This window comes from Esox lucius, chromosome 3, assembly GCF_011004845.1.
Source record: "Esox lucius isolate fEsoLuc1 chromosome 3, fEsoLuc1.pri, whole genome shotgun sequence".
NCBI classification, from domain to species: Eukaryota; Metazoa; Chordata; class Actinopteri; order Esociformes; family Esocidae; genus Esox; species Esox lucius.
In genome coordinates this window covers 17,150,822-17,163,587 of record NC_047571.1, presented here as the reverse complement: position 1 = coordinate 17,163,587, position 12,766 = coordinate 17,150,822, and the positions used below count along the sequence as shown (strand labels likewise).

At 38.0% G+C, this 12,766-nt stretch overlaps 1 protein-coding gene across 4 annotated transcripts in view; it reads right to left on the bottom strand.

The window, feature by feature from the left end:
* The window catches only part of asic1c (acid-sensing (proton-gated) ion channel 1c), a 93,906-nt gene that overhangs the window by 30,022 nt on the left and 51,118 nt on the right, over nucleotides 1–12,766 (bottom strand). For 2 of the 4 annotated variants that reach the window (XM_020045578.2, XM_020045582.2), the window contains exon 1: nucleotides 9,424–10,009. The exons of 1 other annotated variant lie outside the window; for it this stretch is intronic. In XM_020045578.2, the coding sequence (XP_019901137.1) occupies nucleotides 9,424–9,954 (531 nt within the window). In that variant the 5' untranslated portion in view covers nucleotides 9,955–10,009. Of the gene's footprint in view, nucleotides 1–9,423; nucleotides 10,016–12,766 lie in introns of those variants that run through there. One more of the 4 variants, XM_020045579.3, reaches the window with a different exon arrangement.

The window sequence follows — 12,766 nt, the reverse complement described above, 5'->3', positions numbered from 1 at the left end:
TCCAGGGTGCGGTTATCCTTATTGCTTGTATGCTTTTTTCTACCACATATTTTCCTTCCCTTCGCCTATCTATAAATGATCTTGGACACAGAGCTCTGTGAACAGCCAGCCTCTTTAGCAATGACCTTTTGTGTCTTGCACTTCTTGTGCAAGGTGTCAATGGTCGTCTTTTGGACAGCGGTCAAGTCAGGAGTCTTCCCCATGATTGTGTTGCCTACAGAACTAGACTGAGAGACCATTTAAAGGCCTTTGCAGGTGTTTTGAGTTAATTAGCTGATTAAAGTGTGGCACCAGGAGTCTTCAATATTGAACCTATTCACAATATTCAAATTTTCTGAGATACTGAATTTGGGGTTTTCATTGGATTTCAGTTATGATAATCAAAATCTAAAGAAATAAACACTCAAAATATATCAGTCTGTGTGGAATGAATATATACATTATACAAGTTTCACTTTTTGAATGGAATTACTGAAATAAATCAACTTTTTGATGATATTCTAATTATATGACCAGCACCTGTATATCCTGTAAACACACAGAACGTTGGGGCTGAGTTAAGAGTGATTTTAGATATTCTTTAAACAGGTAGTGTTTCAGGGACTCTGATGTCCTAGCTTCAAGAGGAAGCTGGTCACACCATTTGGGTGCCAGGGAGAGCTTTGACTGGGCTGGGCAAGAGCTGCCTTTGTGTAGGGGAACAGAGTTGTATTTACAAGAAGATTGGCTTTTAAGCCTTTGACAATTCACTGTTATCAGCACTGTCTGAATTTCCCTCAGAGAATTAGTATCTGACTAACAATATCAATACGCCAGATCTAAGGCCCCTGACCAAAACAAAAAATATGGCGCATCATTTTTCATGCCCAAATCCATAACCAGCTCAGACAGAAAATGCAACGTGTTAGTTTAACCATCGATTGGAGAACTATGCACAGCAGTGTACATATGTCTTGGCATTAGGTTCTGCTCCTCACTGGCCCTAGATTTCAGACCAACTGTCCCGGACTGTATTTTTACTGACCCCAACTGAACAAAAAAAAATATTATAATAATATTATTTTATTTTACAGATTTATACTATGTAAACATCATATCATCAGAATATTGATTCATACCACAGATTTGCATGTGATATGAGACAGGAGAGTTGACAAGCAATTGCTGTTTACATAAATATGATGCAACGCACATCATTACTTTCTAATAAATGTTTATCAAAATATTAGCTACAGTAAATATCATTATAATCTTTTCATGAACATGTTTGCTTATTTGATGTGACAAAAAAGCATGAATATAAATAATTGAGTTAATATATTTATGGTGTCATACTAAATATATCGCAATACAATACTTGCACTAGTTGGTTGACTGGCTTCTTGTGTCACTGCTAGCAAGCGCTTAGGCAGGCGTAGTTAACATGACACTTACTGTTGACAAGCCATGTCTGTATGGTTTCTCTATCCGTATTCAACAGACTATGTCATGGATGTAGTCCATGAATGGTATCTCCCTCTGCACAACACGATAGGCGGTCATAATATGTTTTTACCGGACCGCGGAAGCGGAGCCGACCAAGAGCGAATGTCCCTTACTGAGTAAGTGAGTGAGCAATTATCCATTGTTATATAGTGTAGCGGTTAGAGATGCGGACATCCAAATAATAGGTCCTACGTTCGATTATCGTCACAGTCAAATCGCAATCTTTAGTAGCTACTTTATTGTAAGCCTAAATTAAAATGTTTACGGTTATATTGCAACTATTTCTGATGGATTTTCGATGTACGCATCCGTGCATGATTTTTGGGATAATATAAGCTAGATCAAAACCACTTGGCCAGTAAAAGACTAGGGGTTTCTACGATTATGTTGTCGTCTTTTCACTGGACGAAAAAGTGGCAGCTGAAATCGTCAGGTATCGTCTTGATCTACAACACAACCAGGAGGACTTTGGACAAGGACAGCAACAAGTCTTTCAAGCCAGGTACTCCGGAGGTGTGGGCCAAGACCTCATGTCCTCCTAAGTTTTAACAGGGCAGGAGGGACACTCACCAACCAAAGGGACACCCACAAATTCACGAATGAAAGAAAAACTAGTAAGCTTACTACTGCCTAATAAGTTGTTAAAACGACCAGTGTCAAAAGCTATACATTTTATAGATGCTATTTCTGGTGGAGGAAAACTTACACGGTCAGTTTAACACAATGCTTAATGGTGTCTAGAGAAATATTCAAACTTGGCATGATGTTACTCCGTGACAAAACCAAATTTCGAGTTGCTATACTGACACAGCAAATATATAGCATCATGGTGTAGTGGTTAAAGACACAGCTACTCGCGTTGGAGACCCGGGACCAATCCAGTAAGCGCAACATGTAACGCTATTAAGGGCTGGCTCTTCTGGTTCAATTTGGTAACGCACCACCTCATTCATTCGGCGCAGTCAGACGTTCATTGATGCAGCCTGTTTGTCTGCAGCCTGTTTGGCCGCATTACATGCGACATGCTGCAGGGCCTTAACAGTTTTTCGGTGGTTGTTGGTTACCTTAATAAACGACCCTGCCTTATCGGCTTTCATAGGGAACGCACAACAGTACGTGTCCCTTGCCATTATCGTTTTCGACCCATGGAACATGTTCTTTCCACAAAAACAAGAGCATTTCGCATTTGCTTAGCCTTGTACAATAGCCTACCATTTTGGGGTCGTGCTCTAGAATGCACTATGAACTATGATGGATCAAACAGACGAGCCCTTGAATATTATTGGACAACAGGGTAATGTACCACACCCCTGGGGGAGAAGAAGCGCCACAGATGCATTTTAATGCGAGAACAAGCAAAAATCGAAGCGGGAAGAGTGACAAAGATGAAAAGCAAACGTTTTCATACAATACTATGAATTTAAATGGGGAGAGCACTGGCCCAGAAGAAAATCAAAACTGTTGGAGGTAGGGGTGGTGGGTGAATTTGCACCCACATGCTAGTATTACTGTTAGCACATTGGAACGGAGTGAGCAACCTGAAGATTAAATGAACAGATATGAAATCTGACTTTGTCAAAGGAGCCAGCATCAGCTAATGCATCACTGGCCAATAACCACTTGGGTTTCCTGGCAATTCTAATTAGTAATCACAAACTTTTATGAAGGTCATTTGAAAAAGTAAAAGACTAATCTAATACTCTCTTGCCCATATAACATAGCTGTTGAGGTTGCCTCGTTTAAATGCCATAGCGGCCGCAGACAGCTGTGTTTCTTTAACAATAATATTTGTGTAAATATCACAAAATCTAACTGATAAAAACATGTTACTGTATTCCCATGGTTGTTGTCATGAATTAGAAATCATAAAAGGTAATGTTGTCGTTTAACTTTTTTCGTTTTTATAATTTCTTTACTCAAAATGCTAGCGACAAAGCTGCCACAAAGTTTTAGGTTAAGAGACTGTTCTGTGTTTGGTGGTACGAAGTTGCAAACGTCCTTCCTTGCTCTTTGAAAGCGATAATGATGTGGTGGTGAGTAACAAATACACTTTGGATATATGTGTGCTGTTGTCTGCACGTGATGCTGTGAAATTTGGTAATATCTTTTAGATGACAGTAGCAACCCTGTCGGGATAACTTAATAGACGAGTGCATCATCTGTGGAGCTCGAATGGTTGCTTGCTCATTCTTGTAATTGAAAACATTGCTGTATTTAGCTGTGTAGTTGGCTAACAATTTGAATGTTTTTTCGCGCTTCTTCTGATTTTGTTCAGAGAAGCATACCCACAGCATGATGCTGCTACCACTATATTTCACTGCAGGGGGGATGTGTGTTGATAAAAAAAGTATTGTAGTCAATATAAAGTATGACCCAAATATGAGCCAAAGCCACACTGGATTGGCCAAGTCAAACCCTCTAATTCAGGCACATTTTATGAAATAACAAGATCACCAAAAGAACAAACTTAAATTTCAATGTTCCATTTCTAATTCAGTAAAAAAAAAAATATTGGTCAGGGGTCGAAATACTTTGGCAAGGTACTTTATATTCTATGAAAATAATTATATTTGATATTATATCAGATCAAGCACAAACAAATGTGACATCATCATTCAAACACTGTGAACGTTCATACCTTGCTCACTCTAATTAGTGGAATGTAGGATAGGGATATCTAGCAAGAACAGGTGAACAAACAGCTCACGATTGCATTGACAGCTCCTTGTCAACTGCAATATAGAATCTTGGAACAAGTCCAACAAGTCCAAAAATATCCAATAAAAGAAAATGTGCCACATTGATTGATGTTTTTAGACCAATCAAAAGAGAATAAAACCCACCAGTGTCTGCCATCCAAAAATGTGATTAGCAGTCAATTGCATTGGCTGGAAATCTGGTAACTGAAACATCAGCAGGTTGAGCAGTCATTAAAGGAGCAATGTGTAGACTTTTTCAACATGGAAAAAAATTTCCATAATATATCTGTATTAATAGTGGAACAATTTTCACCCAGAATTTTTTTTTTTGTGCATACAAAAGCAGTCTAAAATGCTCATTTTCTGTTTGGCATCAGAAGCCAGAACAGGGCTTTATGTTTTGGGCATGTATTGCTCCCACTGGAACTGGCTTACTTGCAGCAGTAGAATAGATACTGCGCAGAAGTGTACAAAAATATCTTGCAATCACAGTTATCACTGATCACAACCAAATGCCTCTAAACTCATTGGGTGGCGTTACATCATGCAGGAGGAACATTTCCCACAGAAACCAAAGAGTTTTTCAGTGTTGAAAAGTGGTAAGTTCTTGGCTGGCAAAGTCAATCACCTAATCCTAATCCAAATGAGCATGCTTTCACATGCTTAAGACAAGAATAAAGGCAAACAGTCTGCAAAACATGATAAAATGTTTGCAGAGATTTTATCAAATTGTTTTTTTTTATTTACTACCTGGAGTTTCCTGACATCACCTAATGAGATGCTGGCTTACTAGCTAGACCAAACATATCTCTCAGGAATTACATTATGGTATGGAACTATTGTAAACACAACTATGTTCAGTATGAACATAAATTGGTGCCATAATGTATCCCCAGTGCTGTAGTCCTTAATGACTTGCTATTATTTTGCTTCCATAACCTTTTGCTATTATGTATGTTTCTTAGTATAATCAATTCAAAATGAAAAATGCCACGTAAAGAATAACATTTAAGGTTAATGGTTAAGGTTAACCTAGGGTTACTTTTAGACATCAAAGTACTGGCAGTAGGGTTAGGATGATGTTTGGGGGTAAGGTTAAAAAACACACTGTAACAATATACAAGGAAGCAGGACACAAGCACAGGGAGAACGAAGGACATTAAATAAATGAACAGAATGGACAGGAACTAAACAGAATACTGGAATATATCTGGGCAGGAACAAAATAAAACACAGAACAAGACGGAACAACGCTACATTTGGTAAAACCAAAACAAAGACCGTCAATATACATTGGGAACTTAGGGATTGTCCCTTTTCTAATTGCAGGCTGTTATTATTAAATATTATACTGAAACTTAAATTTAGATTTTTTTTTCACTATTTTATGGAGATTGTAAAAATGAATAAACCACAATTCAATACATTTTTATTAGACTTTGCAACCCAACAAAATGCAAAAAAGTCGAAAAGAAAAAGAGGGGAACATTTCTGCAATCAACTGTATTCATTAGGTAACATTACATAAGAAGCTTAAATATTACATATAAAAAAAAAATTGTATTTGTTTCCTTAATTTAATTCAGTCCCAAATTATTTTGCAGTCAAGTTTTTAGCTACACTGACATTACAATATGGACAGACATTACAAAACGTATAGCTTTGGTGAAGTCGTACAGCTGTTTCGTTTTTTGTTTGGTTTAGCTCTGGTGTGCCATTTACTTAATGCTTCTTTCCATAATTAAGCTATTTTAATGTGATATTCAAACTTGAAATTCCATAGGCCTGAAACAAATTGCTTATTCTGCTTTGTCATTTTAATGTTGTGTCCATGAAGTGCAGAAAAAAAAAGCAAAAGATCTCGATAAGATAAATGAAAAAGATCTTGCTGTTTCAGGTCTATGATGTCAAGGTCTGATTAATATTCATTAGCTCATTTGTTAAAATCCTAAATTACATGAACATATTCAAACTCACAGAATTTGGGAAAAAGATCACAGATGGTCGCCAACCTTCTTGGAGAGTTACCTCGGTACCATTTTCTCCAGGTTTGTTTTAAGGGTGAACCCATGTACCATGATCATTCACCTGAAATCTCTTTCAGGAAAAATCCACCTTGCAAACAAATCATTCGTTTTGAAGACAAAATATGAATGACATTTGATTTTGCATATTAAAATAGGGATCTCCCAAAACAACCTTCTGTACAACCAAATGTCATTTTCACTGGAATTGTAATTGTGGGTGGTGACATGTGAGACAGCTTGAGGTCACTTTTAGACCAGGAATGTTTATTTAACTTTAACCAAATGCTGAATACACCTGACCTATGAAATGTTAAATATTTTATTCCACAAAAGCAAAATATAGAAAGTTATAAAATAGCCCATTAATATTACTTCCATGATGAAGGTTAGAGTGGGAATATGAAGGACAGAAGAGAGGAGAGAAAAAAGGAGAAAGAGGAGACAGAAAACATTTGAAGAATAGGTAAGAGAAAGAGAAGATGACAAGGAGGACAGGAGAGGCGAGGGATTCATGGAGCCAGGACCTGGCTGAGATAGAGAGGATAGCTCCATGAATCTTTAATAAAGCTCCTCTATACTTAGGCTTCCACAGCTTCTCCAATTTCTGACATATAGCTCAAATCTGCCCTTCATTTTGGGAAATCGTGATAAGCCAAGGTCAGATTCATGCACACTGCTAAACCACGGACAGAAACAACCCAAGCTTTTGTCTACAGCAGCAGTTCCTAAACTGTTTTGCTCAGTGAACCATCAACTGATCTGTCTTTTGAGTTGCAACCCACTAAAATGGTTGAGCAATGAAAAGACACACAGACCACAAAATAAGAAAAAAATATGTTAATGATGCATTTATCTTTAAGTATGTCTTCTAGTGACCAACTTTAATTAAGCAATTATTTGTAACAATGCCTCCATTTCCTCAAAAAAATACTTATTGTAGGTGATGAGCAGTGAGCTGTGGTTTGTCCATAACCTGAGAAGAAATATTTTAAGACACTCATCTTGAAAGCATACAGAACATTTGACTATTTAAAGGCAGCATTCTTGTAGTTCTGCACATTTTATCATGTGTTGCTGTTTAGATTTCCTGTAATTCTTTGCAATTTTACATTGTGTTATTATGCCTAAATATAATCAATGGAACCCGGGTTGCTTAATCTTTATATTGATGACTAAATGTTCTGATTGTAGGCTCTTGTTAAAAGATACATGTGGGTTCATTACCTTTTCAGCATTATATATATATATATATATATATATGGTTTTAGTCAGCTCAGTTTACAATGGGAACTTTTCATCTAGCTTAATGGCAAACAACATTGTAGCTTTCTCTTGATTTTTGGAAGAGAAAGAAATACAGTTCTCCTGTTTCCTGCTTGTCTTTTACCTCCATTATGTCAGTTGTATCATGTATTCATGGGACTGAGTGTCTGTTTTGGCACAAGTTCTAAACAGTGGGGTGTTTTTCTTTTTCAATTTAGAACTTTGTCTTCCCACACAAGTGACCTTAAATGGCAATTGTGAAGTGTCTATGTAATTATGATAAGTCATTTGCCTCTCGGTTTCACTTGTACTGCTGTACACAGACACTGTGTTGCATGACAAAAACATCCTGGTTCTAGACTTTCATCGCTCAAATCAATGGCCCATTTCATCGAAATACAATCCTTCCCCCGTCCCCGCAGTAGAATGATTAAGTTCCATTCAAATTCTGCTGACATGATAGTATCATCTCTGCAGGGGGATGTGGGTAAAGAAAACCTCAGAAACAGAATGTAGGAGGGAAAAAAGGCTCCACACTTACCACGAATAAAGAAATAAAGAAATATCTTGCTTGAAGACATTGTGAGCACTATTCCTGAAAGATCTTCCTGAAGGTACATTCATGAAACTATGTGAGCGTTTGTCTTAGTTACTGTAGGCAAAAACTTTGGATGGTGAAAATATAAAACATTTCAAAAGAATAACAGTGATGTATTAAAACCTCTACTGGATTGGAAACCAGCATATGTTTGCTTTATAATGCTGGATGAATGGGCACAGAAGAGATTTGTCTGGGCCATATGGCACCTTAACAGTTTACGTTTCAGAGCAATTGCAATTTAGAAGTAGCTATTATTCCCAAATGCTCAAGGGGACGTTGATGACTTCTTAGGTAAAAACTTGTGGCAGCTGTTTAACAAAATATTTTGGCATTGCACCACATAAATCTTATAATCACGCTTCAGACAAAAATCTTCACAGTCTCTCATAACTTAAACCACCCCAGATATACCTCCAACATTCCTTTACTCAACATGCAAATTATTCTTTCCATAAATGGTCAATGTTTAATCCTAAATAAGAGTGTGAATTCTCAACTTCTGCTCCCCAGTGAGAAAATAAAGACATGCTATTTAAAATGTAAAAAAGTTTTAACACAAAAGGCCTAGCTATACTGTATATGGAACAACAACACAAAGTCTGCATATTTAGATATGGTGTGCCTCTCTTCTCATAACCACCAAAACAAAACTTCTCTTATAATTCTCATCAACTTAGCAAGAAAATAAATATCTTGACATTCATAAACATAAATTGTAAGTCAACTCACAACCTGTGTAATTGGAATAGATTTAACTGTACCAATTAAGGCCTTTATGGTCCTCAGACACTCACTATAATGTTTTCTTTTTGACAAGTCCTTTGGCATAAATATCAAACCTCTTGATTTACCACATTATAGATGCATGCAATATCTTCCCAAAAGTGAATCAAAATATTTAAACCCCCAAGCAACAAGCTACTTTAATTACTACAATTACACATAAACAGTCCCTAAAGACTTTCAAAGTGCCAACAAAATTACAGTATATTACAAATGTTTTTTAAATGAAGCGAGAGACAGGATCTTCTTTTAAAAATGAATTAATATCTATCCTCTGTGTGCTAAGGCTCAGTAAGACTGAATCTTTAAGGCATTGATGGCATGTGCATCTGTCTGGAATTAACATCTATCAAATCTGAGTGATCTCATATATCTCCCTGATCTTTATACGTTATAATATTTGTATTAATGTTATCAAGCTCCTTTTATCTGGAATTCTGGAGACTTGAAGATATACACTCACTGGGGGATCAGTGCTTACTGCATTACTCTGACAAAACCCCTTTAGAGAAAGACGCCGATACCTCAGACTGCCTCTGAGAACGCCCGATCGGTGCATACTCACCGCTGTAAAATTCTCTGGACCGCATTCCCTCCCTCTATATTTGCAGTCCAGCAGCATCTCATCTATGCTGTGACTCGTCCGCTGCACAAACTCCAGCATGTTGAAGGACTTGCTGGGGAAGAACTTGCTGTTGTCCGTGGGCTGCCCCAATGCAGCCATAAAGTCATCAAAATCCCCCTGCTCCACACCCAGCATGCCGGCCATCCAGAACAGGTCGTTCCTCTGCACCTGGGACTTACGGAAACTGTTATAGTTACACAGAGTGATGGCGGGGAACGGCATGACTGGGCTGTCCATCTCGTCCAGTATGGTGTTGTGGGGATACTGGTAGTAGAGAATAATCATGCCCGCCACCTGGTAGAGGAAGCAGGACAGGGACCCGCTGAATGCGAAGGCCCAAAGAAGACGCCGGATGGTAACCCCGCCGGGAAGGAAGATGTGGCTGAGACCATGGAGGGTGCAGTTGGCCCCAAACACTGTGATGTCGGAGGCACCACGCGGTTCTTCATCCTCCTCTGTGGGAGAACCCATCCTCCTGAATCAAGCAGCCAAAGAATAGGATCCTTCACAGTGCCTATAACGCAGGATTTTGTGAAGCTCTCAAATACACTTTTCGCTCCTGTACACAACCTCCTGGTGCTCCATTGAAGCTCAGAAAGACCGCTGGTGGCAGGCAGGTCCAATGGTAAAATGGGTGAGGGCAATCAAACCAGTAACGGTTCAGTTTTCCCAGAGAAAAGGGGTGGGTTAAGTGGGAAAGGTGATATGGATTGCTAATTCAGCCAATCCTTGTCGACATCTTGAAGAGCATGAGATAGAGTTTCATTGGAATATGAAACGTCCCACAGAGGGCTTGGCGAGGCAGAGGACACAATCAGATACAGAGACCACAGTAATGGCACACATTCAACTGAATTATTGCAGATACAGAACTGCACAGGCTGCACACGAAATCAATGACTATATATCTAAACAAGCATTACCTATGAAGAGCATCTTTGAAATTTAGCATTCTCTGCTATGTTATGTACAAGATCATGGTCAGGATGGAATGGTGATATTGAATAGATAGACACTGGAATCCATACTTGTCTATGTTACAGAATGTTTTTCTAAGGTTTTAACAAGTATCTGGTCTGATTCATCTACCAAACTATTTCCACGCAATAACTTTAACAATCTTCAACAATATAATTAGAAAACAGATATGCTTCCCCTGTATGCTTCTCCCAAAATTAGAAAAAAATAACCACAAGGAGTTGGACTCTAAACGCAACTTATTTTTCTGCTGTCTTCATCTTGTAAGCCCTGAATGTATTGTGATCCTAGCAATGCCTCTGATGAGACCTATGTTTTTATCATACAGTAGGCATCTGTTCTATTTGCCATTGATCGGTTGGAGCTGATTTTCTAGTTAAAGGAATAGCAATGTTATTGAGGAGCTCTATCAAATTGTTATTTAACATTATGTTTAACCCAAATAAAGTAGTATACAGACATGTTTATTATTGTGTTCCAATTCAGTTTAATAGTTGGTAGAGAAAATTTAGTCAAAGAGCTAAGCGCAACGGACATATTCATCTTGTATTTGAAAAGCAAATGCACAAGTTGGTTTTACAGTTGCTGTGCTGAAAGGAATTTCAACAATGGGAAAAGCCTTAGGGACCACTGCAATCAACACGATTTACTCCAGAATAATCTCTGTTCCCTCTGTCACAACCAAGTACTGACGACATTAGCGTGAAACCATTGGTTCCCAAATTCTTCCCAGGCATGCCACAATGCAAATGTTACACCATTAGTAACCCAAATATATGAGCCATATGGCTCTTATGCCAGAAAAGTAACCAGGCAAGCCTAGTTCAGCCGGCCTGCAATTAAAACTGATAAATGTTCATGCCCTCGCTGGATTCAAATCCAGGTCTCCCATGTTAGAGGCTGTGTCTCTAACCACTATGCCACAGAGCTACAAGTCTGGAAGTGTTGGTATAGCATCTCCACATAACATCTCCACATTGTCTTGCCGCACATGAACATTATGCCAAGTTTGAATATTTCGCAAGACACCATTAAGCATTGTTCTACCTGACTAACAAACAGTAAGTATGAACTGTATGGCTTTTCCACTGGCTGTTTTAACACCTTATTAGCCAGTAATAGACTTACTAGTATCTACTAACTTACTAATTGGAATAGTCATAAGAATTTAGCAATTCTTAGCGAGACTGAAGATGTACTTCACAATGCTAAAACTGTTTAATTTCATGACACCACACCGTTCTTTTTTTTTCATTCGTGAATGACATTGAAACAATAACTATCAATATAGAGTTATAGGTGAAGATAACTGTCTTTTTCGTCAAGTGAAAAGACGATAGAATCGTGACGCTTTTACTGCCCAAGGGGTTTTGATCTTGCCTAAATTACCCAAAATATCATGCACAGATATATACTTTGAAAATCCACCAAAAACAATCACAATATAAACAGTTTTATTTTAGGCTTACTATAACGTAGCTACTGAAGGTTTTGTCAGAGACATTTTTGTCTATCCTGACCCAAAAAGCATGCACGGATGCGTACTTAAAAAATCCACCAGATATAGTCGCATTATAACCATGAACAGTTTTATATTAGGCTTTTAGGCAGCTACTGAAGGTTGTAGCCAGCAAAGTTTTTGTCTATCTGGAACAAATCCTAATACATAATTTGCTTTGACTGTGAGGACATTTTAATGCGGGACCTCTTGATGGCAGGACCATTTCGCTACACTATTTATCAAGGGGTAATCAGTCACTCACTCACTCACTCACTCAGTCAGTAAGAAACATTTGCTCTTCTTGGCCGGCTCCGCTTACGTGGTCCGGCAAATATATATATATATATATATATTGTAAATTATGTAAATTAAAAACAAAATTGGAACATAGACATACAGTATAAACCTTATATATTATATAATGGAGAAGTAATATATGTCAATATACAGCTCCGGAAAAAATTAAGAGACCACTGCACCTTTTTCTTTCCATTCCAAAATATGTGTAAAGGAAAGTTTTGAGTGAGGAACAGAAGTGTTCAATTTGCAGTGGTCTCTAAATTTTAACCCTTCTGTTCCTCACTCAAAACCTTACTTTTTTGGAAAGGAAAGAAAAAGGTGTAGTGGTCTCTTAATTTTTTCCTCATGATGAAACATTATATTGTGCTGATATACTAGGTTGTTACTGTCTTCCTGTCTCATTCTGGATATAATTCAAAACCTTCCTATTGAGCTCCAACTGCTGTCCCTCCATAACCTGACCCGCTTCCTCAGGTCAAGTGATAGCCTGCTTCTCCTAGTCCC